General features: G+C 46.6%; 1 protein-coding gene and 2 pseudogenes across 1 annotated transcript; 2 read left to right on the top strand and 1 right to left on the bottom strand.

The window, feature by feature from the left end:
• Positions 1 to 4,462, bottom strand: LOC147118948 (uncharacterized; annotated as a pseudogene).
• A 1,066-nt stretch (positions 4,463 to 5,528) lies between these two features.
• LOC147118947 (uncharacterized) lies at positions 5,529 to 10,243 on the top strand. Its single transcript, XM_085984001.1, has 2 exons — positions 5,529 to 5,536; positions 9,338 to 10,243. Exons 1-2 carry the CDS (start codon positions 5,529 to 5,531, stop codon positions 10,140 to 10,142), a joined length of 813 nt encoding a protein of 270 aa, XP_085840127.1. The 3' UTR covers positions 10,143 to 10,243.
• LOC147118946 (uncharacterized) overlaps positions 10,162 to 21,572 on the top strand; it is a 24,734-nt pseudogene continuing 13,323 nt past the window's right edge.

Genomic DNA, 21,572 nt, shown 5'->3' with positions numbered 1-21,572 from the left:
ACAAAGCTGATTTATTTGACATATCAAAATATTAAACTCCAGCCCAGTTATAGGGTTATTAACGTCATCAGAAATAAACCTCAATTGTCAGAATGAACATGGTTCAGTCCTGCATGTGACTAACAGCAGAATCCAACCACTGCAGTCATTTGTGAACTCGCTGGTGTTTCAGCAGGTGGGATGACCGAGTGAATCTCTTCCCACACACGGAGCAGGTGAACGGTCTCTCCCCAGTGTGAACTCGCTGATGATTAAGCAGGTGGGATGTCTGAATGAATCCCATCCTACACACGGAGCAGGTGAATGGCCTCTCCCCTGTGTGAACTCGCTGGTGTCTCAGCAGGGTGGATGAATCAGTGGATCCCTTCCCACACATGGAGCAGGTGAACGCCCTCTCCCCAGTGTGCTCGCTGGTGTGTCAGCAGGTGGGATGACTGGATGAATCCCTTCCCACACATGGAGCAGGTGAATAGCCTCTCCCCAGTGTGAACTCACTGGTGTGTCAGCAGGTGGGATGAATTAGCAAATCCCTTCCCACACACGGAGCAGGTGAATGGCCTTGCCCCAGTGTGAGTGTGGTGGTGTGTCAGCAGATCTCTTGTGCTTTTAAAGCTCTTCCCACACTCAGAGCATTTGAAAGGTCTCTTTTCAGTGTGAACAAGTTGGTGTTTAGTGAGGTTGGCTAATCAAGCAAAAACCTTCCCACACACAGTGCAGGTGAATGGGCCCTCTCCAGTGTGAATTCGCATGTGTTCAGTGAGGCTAGATGACTGCCCGAACCTCTTCCCACATTGAGTGCAACTGAATGGTCTCTCTCCAGTGTGAATTCGCATGTGTTCAGTGAGGCTAGATGACTGCCCGAACCTCTTCCCGCATTGAGAGCAACTGAATGGCCTCTCTCCAGTGTGAATTCGCTGGTGGTCAGTGAGGTTCGATAACTGCCCAAATCTCTTCCCACAGTGAGAGCAACTGAACGGTCTCTCCCCAGTGTGAACTCGCTGGTGTGTCAGAAGTTGGGATGACTGACTGAATCCCTTCCCACACTCGGAGCAGATGAACGGCCTCTCCCCAGTGTGAATGCGTCAATGAGTTTCCAGCCGGGACGGGGAGCTGAATCCCTTCCCACAGTCCCCACATTGCCACGGTTTCTCCGTGGTGAGGGTGTCCTTGTGTCTCTCCAGGTTGGACGATCAGTTGAAGCCTCATCCACACACAGAACACATGTACGGTTTCTCCCAGTTGTGAATGATGTGATGTTTGTTCAGGCTGTGTAACTGGCTAAAGCTCTTTCCACAGTCAGTGTGTAGGGGTTGCAAAATTTCCCCTATTTCCCTGAGAACATTGAAAATATTGGTCCACATCGTGGACGAAGAATTGGGTGCTGTGACTTGTCTGCAATGTTTTAAAATGTGCCTAGAACCGCAATAGACTGTTCTGAGATGGAAAGAACGTGGACAACACGGGAGTCGTAGAGCTCTGTGGAAAATATTCACACATCCGAAGTCAGTACTTTATTAATAAAATCGTTCCCTGGAGTTTGGGCAATCACAAAAGGTTTTAAAATGGCCACAGAAAGCTTGGCCAAAAGGACAAGCAGCTCGCAGCAATGTTGTCTGTGTGAAAAAGTGGGCAGATACAGGGGCTGTGAGTCAGACCTGCCAATCAAAGGGAGGTTCCCTTCAGAAGCACTTGAAGTTGTTTATTTACTTAAGAGATTAGCCCACTTGAGAAAACCGCAGGACTATCGATTTGAAACTGCTTCTGTTTACATAGCCATTCAAGGCATTCACAGACAATGATAGACTGAAATCATGGAATGGATTTCGATTTGCAACCGTTTTAAGAATTGAATGGGTTTAAATCACCTAGCATTCTGGACAATAGGGCTGTTGCATTCTCTTTTGTTTTAGCCCAGGTGAACTCCGGATGTGGGAGGGATCATTTCAGTCCCACAGTGCAGACACTAACCCAGTCCAACCACTTTGAGTTAGCCAATCACAGCTTTTCTCTTGTGAATTGGAACTTTTTGGGCGTGAATTTCCCAGACAGGCAAACAGCAGAGGGGGGAGGGGGCTCACAAGGTATATATGATAGCTCCTGAGAAGCTATCGCTCTCTCTTTACTTCCTGGGACCACAGGTGAGCCTCTCTCTCTCTCTCTCTCTCTCACTTTGCTGGACCACATGTGAGCAGAGTTTCTGACTCCTCAACAAAGCAACCTAGTAAGGAGTTTGGGGGATGGTAAATAAGGGGATATTGCTAAGATTGTTTAATTTAAATTGTAGTCACTTACCCCTCGTTTTTACCATCTGCCTTACCCCATTTAAACAATTTTACTGTAATTACTGTGTTCGTGTGGTATAGTTTGATATTTGATTATAGTTTTTTTTAGTTAATAACACTTGATTTTTCTCTCATCCAAACTACGTGTCTGTTTTAATATCATTAATTATAAGCCCTGCAGTCAGAACTGGAAGGTGGGGTAGCGATTCGAAACCGCTGTTTTAAAATTGGTTTATTTGGAATTGGTCAGAGTGCAGGCAAAGGCTGCAAGACCAGGAAAATTACTTTAAACCAGTTTAAAGAAGCCCCCCTTACAAGTGCACTGGAACACTCTCACTCGGGTGTGTGTGTCTCGGTGCTTTTTCGGTCACGCTGATGTTTGAAATCTTTTCCCACACACAGAACAGGAAAACATTTCTCCTTCCACATTCAAAGGCTGATGATATTCCCTGTAAAAGCAAAAAGACATCACTAAGTTCAGGGTAAAAATGCAGAACAGATAATTCCAGTTTCTATGGAGCATTCTTTCCTCTCTTATTACATAGAATTACACAGATTGTACAGCACAGAAACAGGCCATTCGGCCCAACTGGTCCATGCGGTGTTTATGCTCCACACGAGCCTCCTCCCATCTCTCTTCATCTCACCCTATCAGCATCTCCTTCTATTCCTTTCTCCCATCTGTTTATCCAGAGTCCTCTTAAATGCATTACGCCATTCCTTGGGTGATTGGGCAGATGCATGGCAGATGCAGTATAACGTGGATAAATGCAAGGTTGTCCACTTCGGTGGCAAAAACAGGAAGACAGATTATTATCTGAACAGCAATAGATTGGGAAAATGGGAAGTGCAACGAGACCTGGGTGTCCTTGTGCACCAGTCGCTGAAGGTAAGCATGCAGGTGCAGCAGGTGGTTAAGAAGTCAAATGGTATGTTGGCCTTCGTAGCAAGAGGGTTTGAGTACAGGAGCAAGGATGTCTTGCTGCAGTTGTACAGGGCCTTGGTGAGACCACACCTTGAGGATTGTGTGCAGTTTTGGTCGCCTTATCTGAGGAAGGATGTTCTTGCCATGGAGAGAGGGCAGCAAAGCTTCACTAGACTGATACCTGGGATGGCAGGAATGGCGTATGAGGAGAGATTGGGTCGATTGGGCTTGTACTCGCTAGAGTTTAGAAGAATGAGAGGGGATCTCATTGAAAAGGAGTTTACAAAAGACATCACTGTAAGTACAGGATAGAAATTCAGAATAGACAATTCTAGTTTCTATGGAACATTCTTTCCCCTCTCGTTCCCTGAAAGCTGTAAATCCCCGTCCCACACACTCTCCCTCCTCCCTGTGCTGAAATCCAAACCCATTGTACCATCTCCAACAGTTTTTCCTCTGCTACCAGTTTTCCTCCTCCCCTGAAGATCCTGACTCTGGCCGGGTTCTGTTCTACACTCATTGGTTCTTCTCCCTCTCCTCTCCTGAAGGTGCTGACTCTGGCATGGTTCAGTTCTACACTCACTGGTTTCCCACCTTCTCCTCCCTTGAGGGTGCTGTCTCTGGCTGGGTTCAGTTCTGCACTCACTGGTTCCCCTCCCTCTCCTCCCCTGAAGGTGCTGACTCTGGCTGGATTCCATTCTACACTCACTGGTTCCCCTCCCTCTCCTCCCCTGAAGGTGCTGACTCTGGCTGGGTTTAGATCCACACTCACTGGTTCCCCTCCCTCTCCTCCCCTGAAGGTGCTGACTCTGGCTGAGTTCAGTTCTACACTCACTGGTTCCCCTCTCCTCCCCTGAAGGTGCTGACTCTGGTTGGGTTCAGTTCTACATTCACTGGTTGCCCTCTCTCTCCTCCCCTGAAGGTGCTGACTCTGGCTGGGTTCAGTTCTACACTCACTGGTTCCCCTCTCTCTCCTCCCCTGAAGGTGCTGACTCTGGCTGGGTTCAGTTCTGCACTCACTGCTTCCCCTCCCTCTCCTCCCCTGAAGGTGCTGACTCTGGCTGAGTTCAGTTCTACACTCACTGGTTCCCCTCGTTTTCCTTTTCAGATGGTGCTGATTCTGGCTCTAACCCTCTTTCCAATACACTGCCTTGTAAGCTTTTATTCTGTAATATCTCACAATTTTGGTGAGGGGCACTCCTTGACCTGTCACAATTTCTCCTCCAATTACAGATGCGCCGTGACCAGTCACCATTTCGTCTTCATTTACAGATGCTCCCTGACCCGTTTCCATTTCACTTCCATTTACAGACGCTCCCTGACCAGTCTCCATTTCTCCTCCATTTACAGACGCTCCCTGACCAGTCACCATTTCTCCTCCATTTACAGACGCTCCCTGACCAGTCACCATTTCTCCTCCATTTACAGATGCTCCCTGACCAGTCTCCATTTCTCCTCCATTTACAGATGCTCCCTGACCAGTCACCATTTCTCCTCCATTTACGGATGCGCCGTGACTTCCTGTCTGTCCCGGAGTTTGACGCCTTTGCTGAGCGAATCGGGAGAAACCGAGAAGCGGCGGGCGGATAATGTTCAGTGTTTTAATAATTGGGCCTGGGGCCGCACTCGGGGTGTGACCAGCCCGCGTCCCCCCGGGGTTTATGAACCTGCTCCCTGAGCTCTCTGGACTCAACATAGAGTTCAACAATTTCAGATCATAACCTCGGCCTCTATCATCATATATATATATTTTATCCACACTTAATGTTTGTGCCTTCTGTTCTTCTCTCCCACATGGCAGCTGTCTTTCATTCTGCCAGCGCAATTCACACTTCATCTAGAACCATCCTTTGTTTCTTAACCTGTCCCATTACCATCTCCTCTTGCCTTGAATATCTCTTAATGTCCCTTTACTTCTCCTGCCTTCTATCCTATCACAGAACTTCACTTTTGTTCTTTCATCCCCTTCCCTATTTCCCAGCCCCTAAACTTGCAACCTTAGATTTGGTCCTGTGTAATGAGACAGGATTAATTAAAAATGTCCTAGTAAAGGATCCCCTTGGAATGAGTGACCATAACATGGTTGAATTCCACATTCAAGTAAAGGGTGAGAAGGTTGGATCTCAAATAAGCATGCTGATCTTGAATAAAGGAGACTATGAAGGTATGAGAGCGGAATTGATTAGAGTGGACTGGGAAAATAGATTAAAGGGTAAGACGGTACATGATCAGTGGTGTACATTTAAGGAGTTATTTTACAACTTCCAAAAAATATATATTCCACTGAGGAAAAAAGGGTGTAAAAGGAAAAATAGCCACCCATGGCTAAGTAAAGTAATTAAGGATAGTATCCGACTAAAAACAAGGGCATGTAAGGTAGCCAAATCTAGTGGGAGGATAGAAGGTTGGGAAGTCTTTAAAAGACAGCAAAAAATAACTAAAAGATTGATTAAGAAACGGAAGATAGATTATGAAAGTAAATTAGCAAGAAATATAAAAACGGATAGCAAAAGTTTCTATAGTTATATAAAAAGAAAAAGGGTGGCTAAAGTAAATGTTGGTCCCTTAGAGGATGAGACTGGGAAATTAATGGTGGGAAACATGGAGATGGCAAAAACGCTGAACAAATATTTTGTATCAGTCTTTATGGTAGAGGACACTAAAAATGTCCCAACACTGGACAAACAGAGAGCTCTAGGGGGAGAGGAGCTAAATACGATTAAAATCACTAAGGAAGTGGTACTTGGTAAAATAATGGGACTTAAGCCGAATAAATCCCCTGGACCTGATGGCTTACATCCTAGGGTCTTGAGGGAAGTGGCGGTAGGGATTGTGGATGCATTGGTAATAATTTTCCAAAACTCCCTGGACTCAGCAAAGGTCCCGGCAGATTGGAAAACTGCTAATGTAACACCCTTATTTAAAAAGGGTAGCAGGCAGAAGGCTGGAAACTATAGACCTGTTAGCCTAACATCTGTGGTTGGTAAAATGTTAGAGTCCATTATTAAGGGGACAGTAACGGGACATTTGGATAAACATAATTTAATAGGTCAAACTCAGCATGGTTTCATGAAGGGGAAGTCATGTTTTCCAAATTTGCTTGAGTTCTTTGAGGAAGTAACATACAGGGTGGATAAAGGAGAACCAGTGGACGTAGTGTATTTAGACTTCCAAAAGGCATTTGACAAGGTGCCACACAAAAGATTATTGCTCAAGATAAAAAATCACGGGATTGGGGGTAATATTCTGGCGTGGGTGGAGAATTGGCTCTCTAACAAAAAGTAGAGAGTTGGGATAAATGGTTCATTCTCAGACTGGCAATCAGTAACTAGTGGTGTTCTGCTGGGTCCCCAACTCTTTACAATCTATATTAACGATTTGGAGGAGGGGACCGAGTGTAACATATCAAAGTTTGCAGATGATACAAAGATGGGACGGAAAGTAGTGAGTGAGGAGGACATAAAAAACCTGCAAAGTGACATAGACAGGCTAAATAAATGGGCAGAGATTTGGCAGATGGAATACAATACTGGAAAGTGTGAGGTTATGCACTTTGGCAGGAAAAATCATAGAGCAAGTTATTATCTTAATGGCAAGAAACTGGAAAGTACTGAAGTACAAAGGGATCTGGGGGTCCTGGTGCACGAAACTCAAAAAGTTAGTATGTAGGTGCCGCAAGTGATCAAGAAGGCCAATGGAATGTTGGCTTTTATTGCTAGGGGGATAGAATATAAAAACAGGGAGGTATTGCTGCAGTTATACAAGGTATTGGTGAGACCATACCTGGAATACTGCATACAGTTTTGGTGTCCATACTTAAGAAAAGACATACTTGCTCTCGAGTCAGTACAAAGAAGGTTCACTCGGTTAATCCCGGGGATGATGGGGTGGTCATATGAGGAGAGGTTGAGTAGATTGGGACTCTACTCATTGGAGTTCAGAAGAATGAAAGGCGATCTTATTGAAACATATAAGATTGTGAAGGGGCTTGATCGGGTGGATGCAGTGAGGATGTTCCCAATGATGGGTGAAACTAGAACTAGGGGGCATAATCTTAAAATAAGGTGCTGCTCTTTCAAAACTGAGATGAGGAGAAACTTCTTCACTCAGAGGGTGGTAGGTTGGTGGAAATTGCTGCCCCAGAAAGCTGTGGAAGCTACATCATTAAATAAATTTAAAACAGAAATAGATAGTTTCCTAGAAGTAAAGGAAATTAAGGGTTACGGGGAGCGGGCAGGAAATTGGACATGAGTCTAGGTTCGGAATGGTCATGGCCCTGTGGGTAGTGGAGCGGGCCCAGGGGCCGTGTAGCCTGGTTCTGCTCCTACTTCTTGTGTTCTAATTCTGTGTTAGATTTCAGGAGATGGTTTTATTCCTGTTCCTGGCTGGGGTGGAGATCGCCTTTACAGAAGGTAAGTACTGTAGAAAATATAGGGACAGAGTGATCTCCTGGGAGAGTTTCGATTGCCTAGATGGGTCGGAGAGGAATTTCCCAGACTTTTTCTCCCAAATTGGCCATTGGGTTTTTTATCTGGTTTTTCGCCTCTCCCGGGAGATCACATGGGTTCGGGTGGGATGGAGAGTGATAGCAGATTTGAGGTTAGGATCAGATCAGCCATGATCTTATTGAATGGTGGAGCAGGCTCGAGGGGCCGTTTGGCCTGCTCCTGCTCCTATTTCTTATGTTCTTATGTTCTAAAATCTGTTCCATTTCCTGCTTTGTTTCCAGTTCTGACGAAAGGTCATCGACCTGAAACGTTAACTCTGTTTCTCTCTTCACAGATGCTGCCTGACCTGCTGAGTGTCTCCAGCATTTTCTGTTTTGAGTACAGGAGCAAGGATGTCTTGCTGCAGTTGTACAGGGCCTTGGTGAGACCACAAAGCTGGGTAGGCGTGTGTGCTGTGAGGAGGATGCTGAGAAACTCCAGGATGATTTGGACAGGTTGGGTGATTGGGCAGAAGCATGGCAGATGCAATATAATGTGGATAAATGTGAGGTTATCCACTTTGGTGGCAAAAACAGGAAGGCAGATTATTATCTGAATGGCAATAGATTGGGAGAAGAGGAAGTGCAACGAGACCTGGGTGTCCTTGTGCACCAGTCGCTGAAGGTAAGCATGCAGGTGTAGCAGGCGGTTAAGAAGGCAAATGGTATGTGGGCCTTCATAGCGAGAGGATTTGAGTACAGGAACGGGGATGTCTTGCTGCAGTTGTACAGGGCCTTGGTGAGACCACATCTTGAATATTGTGTGCAGTTTTGGTCGCCTTATCTGAGGAAGGATGATCTTGCCATGGAAGGAGTTCAGCGAAGATTCACCAGGCTGATACCTGGGATGGCAGGAATTACATATGAGGAGAGATTGGGTCGATTGGGCTTATACTCGCTGGAGTTTAGAAGAATGAGAGGGAATCTCATTGAAACTTATAAAATTCTGACAGGACTGGACAGACTAGATTCAGGAAGGATGTTCCCGATTGTCGGGGAGTCCAGAACCAGGGGTCACAGTCTAAGGATAAGGGGTAAGCCATTTAGGACAGAAATTAGGAGGAATTTCTTCACCCAGAGAGTGGTGAACCTGTAGAATTCTTTTCCACAGAATGCAGTAGAGGCCAATTCGTTAAGTATATTCAAGAAGGAGTTGGATATATTTCTTAAGGCTAAAGGGATCAAGTGGTATGGGGAGAAAGCAGGGATAGGGTACTAAATTTGAATGATCAACCATGATCTCATTGAATGGCGGAGCAGGCTTGCAGGGCCGAATGGCCTACTCCTGCTCCTATCTTCTATGTTTCTATGTTTCTATGATTTACAGACGGGAAACTCAATCCAAACATCACGTCAAGATCTGACGGAGTTACTCCATTCATCAGGACCTGAATATCATCGGCCTTTGAATGTGGAAAGAGAAATGTTTGTCTGTTCTGTCTGTGGGAAAAGATTTCAAACATCAATGTGACTGGAAAAGCACCGAGACACACACCCCCGAGTGAGAGTGTTCCAGTGCACTGACTGTGGAAAGAGCTTTAACCAGTTACACAGCCTTGACAAAACATTGCACCATTCACAGCGGGGAGAAACCATACATGTGTTCTGTGTGGATGAGGCTTCAACTTATCGTCCAACCTGGAGAGACACAAGGACCCGCACCACGGAGAATCCATGGAAATGTGGGAATTGTGGGAAGGGATTTAATTACCCGTCTGAGCTGGAAACTCATCGACGCAGTCACACTGGGGAGAGGCCGTTCACCTGCTCCATGTGTGGGAAGGGATTCAGTCTGTTATATAACATGCTCAGACACCAAGGTGTTCACACTGCTGCCACACAGTTTAATAGCTCCATGTGTGGAAATGAATTCACTCAATTGCCTAACCTGCCGAAACACCAGCGAGTTCACACTGACGAGAGTCTGTTTAAATGTTCTGACTGTGGGAACTACTTTAAAAGCTCTGAGGAACTGATTAAACACCAGGGCGTTCACACTGGGGAGAGACCGTTCACCTGCTCCCTGTGTGGGAAGGGATTCACTAACTCCACCAGCCTCACTGAACACCAACTTGTTCACTCTAATAAGAGACCGTTTAAATGTTCTGACTGTGAGAAGAGCTTTAAACCAACAAAGGATCTGATGCAACACCAACGCACTCACACCGGGGAGAGGCCGTTCACCTGCTCCGTGTGTGGGAACAGATTCACAAATTCATCCAACCTGCGGACACACCAGTTTGTTCGCACTGGGGAGAGGCCGTTCACCCACTCCGTGTGTGGGAACAGATTCACTCGCTCATCCAGCCTGCTGACACACCAGCGAGTTCACACTGGGGAGAGAACCGTTCACCTGCTCCGTGTGTGGGAAGGGATTCACTCGTTCATCCCACCTGCTGAGACACCAGCAAGTTCACAAGTGACTGCAGCGGTTGGATGCGGCTGTTAATCACATCCAGGACTGAACTATGATCATTCTGACATTTGGGGTTTGTTTCTGCTGATCTTAATAAACTCTAACCCAGTTATTGGGGTTAATATTCTGATTATCTGTCGAATAAATCAGCTTTGATTCAAATACACAGTGTGTCAAGTAATTGATTTCTCCAAGATAAGAGACTAACTGATGTCCTGTTACTGACTGCTCCATTTTGGGCCTTTTCTCCTTTCTAACTCTAGATTATTTCAGTTCTCATACCTTCGGTTACTCTCATGGACAAGTCCCAGCTCCCCATACATTCCAGAGTTCCTCTCCTAGCCTTGGTCTCCAGGGAAGGTATCGGTAAAACGCCCGGGATCACTAAACACAAACCCAGTCTGTTGATCACTGTCAGCTACTGGACTTAGTGTATGTCCCACTGCATCTCTCTCACCTTCGATGTGTGAAGAGAGCAGCACGCCTGCAAACTTTGTTTTGAATTTGCCCTTGCCCTGGGTTTTCTGATGAGCTTGTCCTGGGGCCCAGTGGGCTTTCACTGCTCCGGGGTATTTCCGGGCATGTCCTCGCTGCCCCTGGAATTTCCACACATTGCCCCCTGGGTGTGAGGCCAACGCTCTGTGCCTTTGAACACTGGAGTGAAGCCGAGTCCTGCAGGCACACAGTCACCAGGAGGAGTTTCTAACTGTCCAGACCGACCTTTTGGGGAGATTATCCCACTTTTGGGCTGGTTGCGGTTTCTTCCCATTGCCCGTTGCTTGTTCCCTTGGATTGGCTCACATGGCAACCCTCTCATCCCAGGAATCAATCTAGTGAACCTTTGTTGCACCGCCTCTAAGGCAAGTATATCCGTCAGCATGATCCCATTAGAATGTTGGTCGCAAATCTCCCAGCCCCGCCTGGCTCTTCCGATTGGTCCAGAGCTCCAGTCAATTACCCGGGCAGTGTGAGCTGAGCATGCACAGGTCGATGGTGGCAACTGTGGGTGAGGCAGCAGGTGAGAGATGGGTGGAGGGAGTGCATTAATAAACCCCAGGGGGACGCAGGCTTCACACACCCCGAGTGCGGCCCCAGGCCCAGCCCAGAGAAAACACTCAACATTATCCGCCTCCCCACAACTACCCGCCAGTTTAAGACACAAACTCCAGGACAATCAGGAAGCGCAGTGAAATCCCCAGCGAGTCAGGGAGCATCTGCAAATGGAGGAGAAATGGTGACTGGTCAGGGAGTGTCTGTAAATGGAGGAGAAATGGAGACTGGTCAGGGTGCGTCTGTAAATGGAGGAGAAATGGTGACTGGTCAGGGAGCATCTGTAAATGGAGGGGAAATGGTGACTGGTCAGGGAGTGTCTTTAAATGGAGGGGAAATTATGACTGGTCAGGGAGTGTCTGTAAATGGAGGAGAAATGGTGACTGGTCAGGGAGCGTCTGTAAATGGAGGAGAAATGGTGACTGGTCTGGGAGCATCTGTAAATGGAGGGGAAATGATGACTGGTCAGGGAGCGTCTGTAAGTCAAGGAGAAATGGTGACTCGTCAGGGAGCGTCTGTAAATGAAGGAGAAATGGTGACTGGTCAGGGAGCGTCTGTAAATGAAGGAGAAATTGTGACTGGTCAGGGAGTGTCTGTAAATGAAGGACAAATGGTGACTGGTCAGGGAACGTCTGTAAATGAAAGACAAATGGTGACAGCTCAGGGAGCGTCTGTAAATGAAGCATTAATGGTGATGGGTCAGGGAGCATCTGTAAATGAAGGACAAATGGTGACAGGCCCGGGAGCATCTGTAAATGGAGGAGAAATGGGGACTGGTCAGGGAGCGTCTGTAAATGAAGGAGAAATGGGGACTGGTCAGGGACCATCTGTAAATGAAGGAGAAATGGGGACTGGTCAGGGAGCGTCTGCAAATGTAGGTCGAATGGTTATTGGTTAGGGAGCATCTGTAAATAAAGGATAAATGGTGACAGATCAGTGAGCGTCTGTAAATGAAGGAAAAAGTGTGACATGTTAGGGAACGTCTGTAAATGAAGGCGAATCGGTGACAGGTCAGGGAGTGTTTGTAAATGAAGGTGAAATGCTGACAGGTCAGGGAGCGTATGTAAATGGAGGAGAAATGCTGAGAGATCAGGGAGCGTCTGTAAATGAATGAGAAATGGCAGCTGGTCTGGGTGCATCTGTAAATGTTGAAGAAATGGTGATGGTCAGGGAAAAAACCTCACCAAAATTGGGAGATATTACAGAAGGAATGCATGTAGGGATGGTCAGAGTTTTGGAAAGAGGGGTAGAGCCAAAGTCAGCACCTTCTCGGAGGAGAAGGAGGGGGAGCCAGTCACTGTAGAACTGAACCCAGCCAGAGTCAGCACCTTCAGGGGAGGAGAAGGAGGGGGTGCCAGTGAGTGTAGAACTGAACCCAGCCAGAGTCAGTACCTTCAGAGGAGGAGAGGGAGGGGAACCAGTGAGTGTAGAACTGAACCCAGCCAGAGACAGCACCTTCAGAGGAGGAGAGGGAGGGGAACCAGTGAGAGTAGAACTGAACCCAGCCAGAGTCAGCACTTTCAGGGGAGGAGAGAGAGAGAGGAACCAGTGAATGTAGAACTGAACCCAGCCAGAGTCAGCACCTTCAGGGGAGGACAGCGAGAGGAGCCAGTGAGTGTAGAACTGAACCCTGCCAGAGTCAGCACTTTCAGGAAAGGAGAGGGAGGGGAACCAGTGAGAGTAGAACTGAACCCAGCCAGAGTCAGCACTTTCAGGGGAGGAGAGAGAGAGAGGAACCAGTGAATGTAGAACTGAACCCAGCCAGAGTCAGCACCTTCAGGGGAGGACAGAGAGAGGAGCCAGTGAGTGTAGAACTGAACCCTGCCAGAGTCAGCACTTTCAGGAAAGGAGAGGGAGGCAAACCAATGAGTGTCGAACTGAACCCAGCCAGAGTCAGCACCTTCAGGGGAGGAGAGGGAAGGAGAACCAGTGAGTGTAGAACTGAACCCAGCCAGAGTCAGCACCTTCATTGGAGGCAAGAGAGGGGAACCAGTGAGTGTTGAACTGAACCCAGCCAGAGTCAGCACCTTCAGGGGAGGAGAGGGAGGGAATCTTAAAACCATTTGCACCGAGTCCGACTTGGGACAAAGGACAGGACAAGGCACTCCCAGCATAATCCGCAGCCCTGGGGAGCATGCGCACTCTCAGTGGGGAAATCAGCGCGTTGGATAGAGAAGTTTCTGGGGTGCGGGGAATTGTGGGTGCTTCGGCCGCCATTAGTCAGCGACTATGGGAAGAGTTTTATTGCAGGCTGACGGAAGGTCAGCGCCCTGAACCGTTAACCCTCTTTCTCTCTCCACAGATGCCGCCTGACCTGCTGAGGATTTCCAGCATTTTCTCTTTATTTCAGATTTCCAGTATTTTGCTTTTGTTTTATTGCTCGCGTTTCTCAGAACCGAGACTGGAAACACAGACCAAGCAATCCAGAGCCGGCTTGTATCAGGGCGGGCACTGGATGCAGAAGTCGGTCCCTGGCCGCCTGTGTAGGTCTTTTTGTTGCTTCAGTTTGAGCTGGAGTGGAGATGGAGGAGAAGCTGCTGGGTTTAACCCCCAGTACTTCTGAGCCCAGGTGGACCCAACAATTTCCAATGTGAGACTGTCAAGGGAGGTGGATTCTGGGGGAGATTAGGTTGTTAAGCAGACACTGTCCCTACAATGTAAAAGAGTATTGTTTTAGGAACAAGTATTTTTTGGGATGTGGACATTAGTAGCAAGACCAGAATATGTTGCCCATCCCCAGTTGCCCGTTGAGAAGGTGATGGTGAGCCTTCTTCTTGAACCGCTGCAGTCCGTGTGGTGAAGGTACTCCCACAATGTTGTTAGGTAAGGAGTTCCAGGATTTCCACTCAGCAATGATGAAGGAACGGCGATAGATGTCCAAGTCAGGATGGTGTGTGACTTGGTGGGGAACTTGGAGGTGATGGTGTTCCTCTGCAGCTTGTCCTTCAAGGTGGTGGAGGTCGCGGGTTTGGGAGGTTCTGTCAAAGTTCTCGTTGAGTTGCAGATGAATAAAGTCCCTCTCCTTCACCATTCACCCTCCCACCTCTCTCTTCTCCCATTGAGGCCAGAGTCTTGGGAAGGCCCAGACCGGCTGGTGGATTCCCTTCCCTGAGGGACATTTGTGAACCAGTTGGGTTTTTACGACAATCCGACAGCTTGGAGTGCCGGCCCCACAAATGACCAGATTCATTGAGCTCAATTTCACAACCTGCCTTTGTATTTTCGTGGGTTCTCTCTCACGCTCCCTTTTTCCTGTTTAAGTTCATTTTACAGAGTATGAGAAGGGGAGCATTTGTAGACAGGAAGATCAAACCAAACATCACATCAAGATCTGACAGAGTCACTCGATTCATCAGGACCTGAATATCACCAGCCTTTGAACATGGAAGCAAAAAGCACCGTTCACAGTGTGGAGAAACCGTACATGTGTTCTGTGTGTGGGCGAGGCTTCAGCCGATCATCTAGCCGATCGAGACACAAGCACAGTCACACCGGGGAGCAACCTGGAAATGTGGGGATTGTGGGAAGGGATTCAGTTACCCATCTGAGCTGGAAACTCATCGGCGCACTCACACTGGGGAGAGGCCATTTATTTGCTACCTATGTGGAAAGGGATTCACTCTCTCGTTACTCCTCCTGATACATCAGCGAGTTCACACTGATGAGAGACCATTCAGTTGCTCTCATTGCGGGAAGAGATTCACGCAGTCATCCCCCCTCATTGCACACCAGCGAGTTCACACTGGGGAGAGGCCATTCACCTGCTCCGTGTGTGGGAAGGGATTCACTAATTCATCCAACCTCACTGAACACCAGGGAGTTCACACTGGGGAGAGGCCATTCACCTGCTCCGTGTGTGGGAAGGGATTCACTTGTTCATACAACCTGCTGACACACCAGCGAGTTCACACTGGGGAGAGGCCGTTCACCTGCTCCGTGTGTGGGAAAGGACTCACTCGGTCATCTCACCTGCTGAGACACCAGTGAGTTCACACTGGGGAGAGACCGTTCACCTGCTCCGTGTGTGGAAATGGATTCACTCACTCATCCAACCTGCTGAGACACCAGGGAGTTCACACTGGGGAGGGGCAGTTCACCTGCTCCGTGTGTGGGAAGGGATTCACTCGGTCATCCCACCTGCTGACACACCAGCGAGTTCACAAGTGACTGCAGGGGTTGGATTCTGCTGCTGTTGCTGCTGTTAATCATATCCATGACTGAACCATGTTCATTCTGACAGTTGGGGTTTGTTTCTGATGATGTTAATAACCCTATAACTGGGCTGGAGATTAAAATTCTTGAAATTCTGGAGCAATCTACAGCAACATTACCTACTTGGAGGACAGCAAATTTCATTGGGTTGAGAATGGATATGGCCCGGGTAAATTGGAATCAAAGATTGGCAGGCAAAACTGTAATTGAACAATGGGCTGCCTTTGAAGAGGAGATGGTTCAGGCACAGTTGAGGTACATTCCCATGAGGGGGAAAGGTAGGGCAACTGAAGCCAGAGCTCCCTGGATGACAAAAGAGATAGAGAGTAAGATGAAGCAGAAAAAGAGCGCGTATGACAGATGTCAGGTTGAGAATACAAGTGAGAATCAGGCTGAATACAGAAAGTTCAGAGATGTAGTGAAAAAGAAAATAAGAGGGGCAAAGAGAGAGTATGAGAATAGATTGGCAGCTAACATAGAAGGGAATTCAAAAATCTTCTATAGACATATAAATAATAAATGGGTAGTAAGAGGAGGGGTGGGGCTGATTAAGAACCACAAAGGAGACCTATGCATGGAGGCAGAGGGTATGGCTGAGGTACCAAATGAGTACTTTGCATCTGTCTTAACCAAGGAAGAAGATGCTGCCAAAGTCATAGTGAAAGAGGAAGTAGTGGAGATACTGGATGAGATAAGAATTGATAAAGAGGATGTACTAGAAAAGCTGTCTGAACTTAAAGTTGATAAGTCACCAGGACCTGATGGGATGTATCCTAAGATGCCGTGGGAGGTTAAAGAGCAAATCGCGGAGGTACTCACCATAATCTGCCAATCCTCCTTAGATACAGGGATGGTGCCAGAGGGGCTGGAGAATTGCAAATGTTACACCCTTGTTCAGTTTAATCTCAGTAGTGGGGAAGCTTTTGGAAACGATAATCAGGGACAAAGTTAACAGTCACTTGGACAAGTGTGGATTAACTGAGGAAAGCCAGCATGGATTTGTTAAAGGAAAATCCCGTTTAACTAACTTGATTGAGTTTTTTGATGAGGCAACAGAAGAGTTGGTGAGGGCAATGCGGTTGATGTGATGTATATGGACTTCCAAAAGGCGTTCGACAAAGTGCCACATAATAGGCTTGTCAGCAAAGTTGAAGCCCATGGAATAAAAGGGACAGTGGCAGCACGGATACAAAATTGGCTAAGTGACAGGAAACAGAGAGAAGTGGTGAATGGTCGTTTTTTGGACAGGAGGAAGGTACACAGTGGTGTTCCCCAGGGGTCGGTACTAGGATCACTGCTTTTCTTGATATATATTAATTACTTGGACTTGGGAATACAGGGCACAATTTTGAGAATTTGACACAAAACTTGGAAGTATAGTGAACAGTGAGGAGGATAGTGATAGACTTCAGGAAGACATAGACAGGCTGGTGGAATGGGTGGACACGTGGCAGATAAAATTTATCGCAGAAAAGTGTGAAGTGATACATTTTGGTAGGAAGAACGAGGAGAGGCAATATAAACTAAAGGGTACAATTCTAAAGGGGGTGTATGAACAGAGAGACTGGGGGTATGTGTGCACAAATCGTTGAAGGTGGCAGGGCAGGTTGAGAAAGCAGTTAAAAATGCATACGGGATCCTGTGCTTCATAAATAGAGGCATAGAGTACAAAAGCAAGGAAGTTATGATGAACCTTTATTAAAAAAACTGGTTTGGCCTCAACTGGAGTATTGTGTCCAATTCTGGGCACTGCACTTTATGAAGGATGTGAAGGCCTTAGAGAGGGTGCAGAAAAGATTTACAAGAATGGTTCCAGGGATGATGGATTTCAGTTACGTGGATAGACTGGAGAAGCTGCGTTTGTTCTCCTTAGAGCAGAGAAGGTTGAGAGGAGATTTGATGGAGGTGTTCTATAGTAATCTCGGATGTAATGCTTAAGTTATCCACCAGAGGGAGACAAATGCAAAGGGATTATAATTACTAGTCTTAAGGTAAAATTGCATTATGGGTAGAATGACTCATAGCATCCTCCATGTTGAATGCATCGTGCAGTAGAATTAGAAGTGCATGCCTGTAGCTAGTAAGAGCTCTGTTCTCTCCTTGTTCTGTGTAATTAAAAGTAAAGTTTTGAGTTCCTGAAGTCTCACTTATCGTAGTTATTGGTCCTTACTACTCGGATATAACATTTGGCGATGAGGATTAACAGATATCAACTTGAAGAAGGGAAAGTACAAGATCACTGCATTTGAATCATGGCTACTCGAGTAGGAGAGATTTCTGCTTTTGATGTTCAAAATCAAACTTGGATAGAGTACTGTGAGTTATTGGAGCATTTCTTTGTAGCAAATGATATTGTCGATGTCGGAAAAAGGAGAGCTATTTTGCTAACTTCGGTGGGAAGTCTGACGTATAGTTTATTGAGAAGCTTATGCAGTCCTGCAAAGCCTGGAGATAAATCATTTACTGAATCAGTAGACTTGCTAAAGGAACATTTCAATCCCAGACTGAGTGAGATTGTACAGCGTTTCAAATTTAATTCACGGAACAGGATACCAGGAGAAACTGTGTTGGATTATGTAGCAGTGTTGAGAAAACTGGCACATGATTGCAATTACGGGAACAGTTTGAAAGACATGCTGAGAGATAGGCTGGTTTGCGGAATAATGGATGCTCGAATGCAGAGGAGATTATTGTCCGAGACTGGGCTTACGTATGAAAAAGCGTTGGAACTTGCTCTATTAATAGAGACAGCAAACCGAGATGTAAAAGAAATACAAGGTTGTGACTGGTCTGCTACAAAGCAAGTGGGAAGTCAGTTTATTGTGCACAAGTTAAACAGGGGTCCGAAATCACAACGTGAGAATGTAAAAGCATGTTATAGATGCAATGGAGATCACCTGGCAAGGGAATGCAGGTTTCTGGAGGAAAAGTGCCACAAGTGTGGGAAAAAAGGACATATAAAATGTGCATGCAGGGCAAAAGCTACCCTGGAGGTATACAAACCTAAAGGGGGAGAAAAGCAAAACCTAGTGAGAGAAGTGAAAAAGCAGGGAGCACATCACATCAGGGGAGAAGCTGAGAAAGAAGACGACGTGTTCATATTGCATAGTATGGTAGAGGACATTCCAAAAGTGGATCCTATCACTTTGCAACTGATAGTAAATGGCACTAAGGTCAACTTTGAGGTGGATACTGGATGTGGTGTTACCATAATGAACAGGGAAGAGTATTCAAAATTGTGGAACCGTGCAAAAGTTCCAGAGTTAAAGTCTTGCTCTATGAAGCTTAAAACGTATACCGGTGAACGAGTGGCAACATTGGGTACAGCTATTGTAACTGTGAAACACAGGGACACCGTGGAACAGCTACCTATAGTTGTAGTATCGGGTTTGGACCAAATTTGTTAGGTCGGGGCTGGATAAAAGAACTTAAATTAGATTGGGGAGCAATAAATCAAATGGAGAGAGGCAAACAGTTGTCTTTGCAAGAAGTTTTGATTGAACATGAGAATGTGTTCAAGGAAGAACTTGGAACATTTAATGGCCCCCCAGCTAAGATTTATGTCGACAAGGAGGCACTGCCAAGATTTTTTAAACAACGACCTGTGCCTTATGCCATGAAACCAAAGGTAGAGGCTGAGCTTGACTGTCTTTTGCGGGAGAACATTCTGGAACCCGTGAAATGTTCAGAATGGGCAGCTCCAATTGTACCTGTTTTAAAACCAGACAATTCGGTAAGAATCTGTGGAGATTATAAATTGACTGTAAATAGGATGTCTAAACTAGAACAGTATCCTATTCCTAAACCTAAGGATCTTTTTGCAAACCTGGCTGGAGGGAAGAAATTCACAAAGCTGGATATGAGTCATGCTTACTTGCAGATTACACTAGATGAGGAATCCAAGAAGTATGTAACCATAACTGCACACAAGGGTTTGTTTACCTATAACCGCTTACCATTTGGTGTCTCATCTAGTCCAGCTATCTTCCAGAGGACTATCGAGGGTGTACTGCAAGGGGTTCCACATGTTTCCATCTATCTGGATGATATTCTGGTGACGGGAAGAACCAACCAGGAGCATCTGAGTACTCTGAGAGAGGTACTTCTAAGATTGGATAAGGCTGGGTTACGGCTCAAGAGGAGTAAGTGTATTTTCATGGGGAATGAGGCCATGTTCCTGGGACACAGAGTGGATGCCACAGGGCTCCATCCAATCGAGGAGAAGGTAAAAGCACTGCAGGAGGCACCAGATCCTACAAATGTGACTGAGTTAAAAGCTTACCTGGGACTGCTAAACTATTATAACAGGTTTTTACCAAACTTGGCAACAGTGTTAGCACCTCTTCACAAACTTCTGCACAAGGAGACACGGTGGCAGTGGGAAGAGGAACAGAGGGGTTCATTTGAACAGTCCAAGAAACTGATGCTGTCCTCGGATGTGCTGGTTCACTACAATGCAGAGAAAGACATCATTCTCTCTTGTGATGCTTCACCGTACGGGGTGGGGGCAGTTCTTTCACACAGCTTGCAAGATGGAACAGAAAGACTGATAGGGTTTATGTCTCGAACTCTGACCCCAGTGGAAAAAAACTATTCCCAGTTAGATAAAGAGGGATTAGCAGTAATGTTTGGGTTACAGAGGTTTCATAAGTACATATATGGCAGGAAATTCACCATATGCACCGATCATAAACCTCTTCTATCTCTTTTTAATGAGATGAAAGCAGTACCACAGATGGTGTCACCCCGAATCCAGAGATGGGCAGTGACGTTGAGGGCATATGAGTATGTCATCGTTTACAAAGTGGGCAAGTACCATGGGAACGCAGATGCCTTGAGCCGTCTTCCACTACCAGGTACACCTATCCGTGCAGCTCCAGAGGACAGAGTTTTGATGTTGGAGGACATGGACATGGCAATTGTGACCGCAGAACAAGTAAGGGCTTGGACTGGTAAGGATCCAGTACTGTCTAGAGTCCGAGAATATGTAATGCGGGGTTGGCCACAACATCCGGAAGGGACTGATTTCACACCTTACAGTGTCAGGAAGACAGAGCTGAGTGTGCAGGATGGTTGCGTGTTGTGGGGAGCTCGAGTGATTATTCCACAGCCAGCACGACAGTCTATCCTAGTGCAGCTACATCAGTGTCATCCTGGAGTTTCGCGCATGAAAGCCTTGGCAAGGAGTTACTTGTGGTGGCCAAAGCTAGATGAGGAGATAGAAAATCTTGTCAAGACATGCAGCACTTGTCAAGTACACAGGAAGTCACTGGCAGCAGCTCCACTCCACCCCTGGGAGTGGCCGGATAAACCATGGAGGTGATTACATGTTGATTATGCGGGTCCATTCATGGGAAAGATGTTCCTCATAATCATTGATGCACATTCCAAATGGATGGATGTGTATCCTGTAAATTCTGCTTCATCTACAGTTACTATAGACTGCCTGCGTGGGAGTTTTAGTAATCAAGGGATACCGGAGATCGTAGTAAGTGACAATGCCACGTGTTTTGTGAGTGCAGAAACAAAAGAGTTCATGAGAAACAATGGCATAGTACACGTGACTTCAGCTCCATATCATCCGTCTTCAAATGAACTTGCGGAGAGAGCCGTACAAACATTTAAGGAGATGATGAAAAAATGTGCAGAAGGGAGTTTGACAGCAAAGGTGTCACGAGTTCTGTTCAGTTACAGAATAACACCTCAATCTACCACAGGACTCTCTCCTGCTGAGTTATTGTTAGGACGTCGACTACACTCCACTCTTGACCTGGTTCACCCAGACCTAAAAAGGAAGGTGGAAAACCGACAAATCAAACAGAAGGAGAACCATGACAGAAGGACAAAGAGCCGCAGTTTTGGAGAAGGAGATGCGGTCCTTACCAGAAATTTCAGTTATGGTCCAAAATGGATCCGGGCGTCATAGACTCAATGACCGGTCCAGTTTCATATAAGGTCATGTTGGGAACTGGTCAGGTAGTACGCAGACATGTGGATCAGATACTGACCAGACAACGGGAGACCGAACTGGAGGTTCCAGAGGAAATGTTGGAGGACAAGTTGGTCCCCAGTTATCCAAATGCCTTGGTGGTACCAACACCACGAACAGAGACAGTTATACCTGGACCCCTTAATCAAGAGGAAACCATCGTAGCAGAGTCAGATACTCTGAGTACTGCTCAGGAGCAGCAGGTGGCTTTA

The sequence above is a fragment of the Somniosus microcephalus genome, chromosome 4 (assembly GCF_052327205.1).
Source record: "Somniosus microcephalus isolate GS21.2 chromosome 4, FLI_Smic_1.0, whole genome shotgun sequence".
In the NCBI taxonomy this organism is placed as follows: domain Eukaryota; kingdom Metazoa; phylum Chordata; class Chondrichthyes; order Squaliformes; family Somniosidae; genus Somniosus; species Somniosus microcephalus.
The sequence above is the reverse complement of the archived record's forward strand: the minus strand, read 5'-3'. Positions and strand labels throughout refer to the sequence as shown.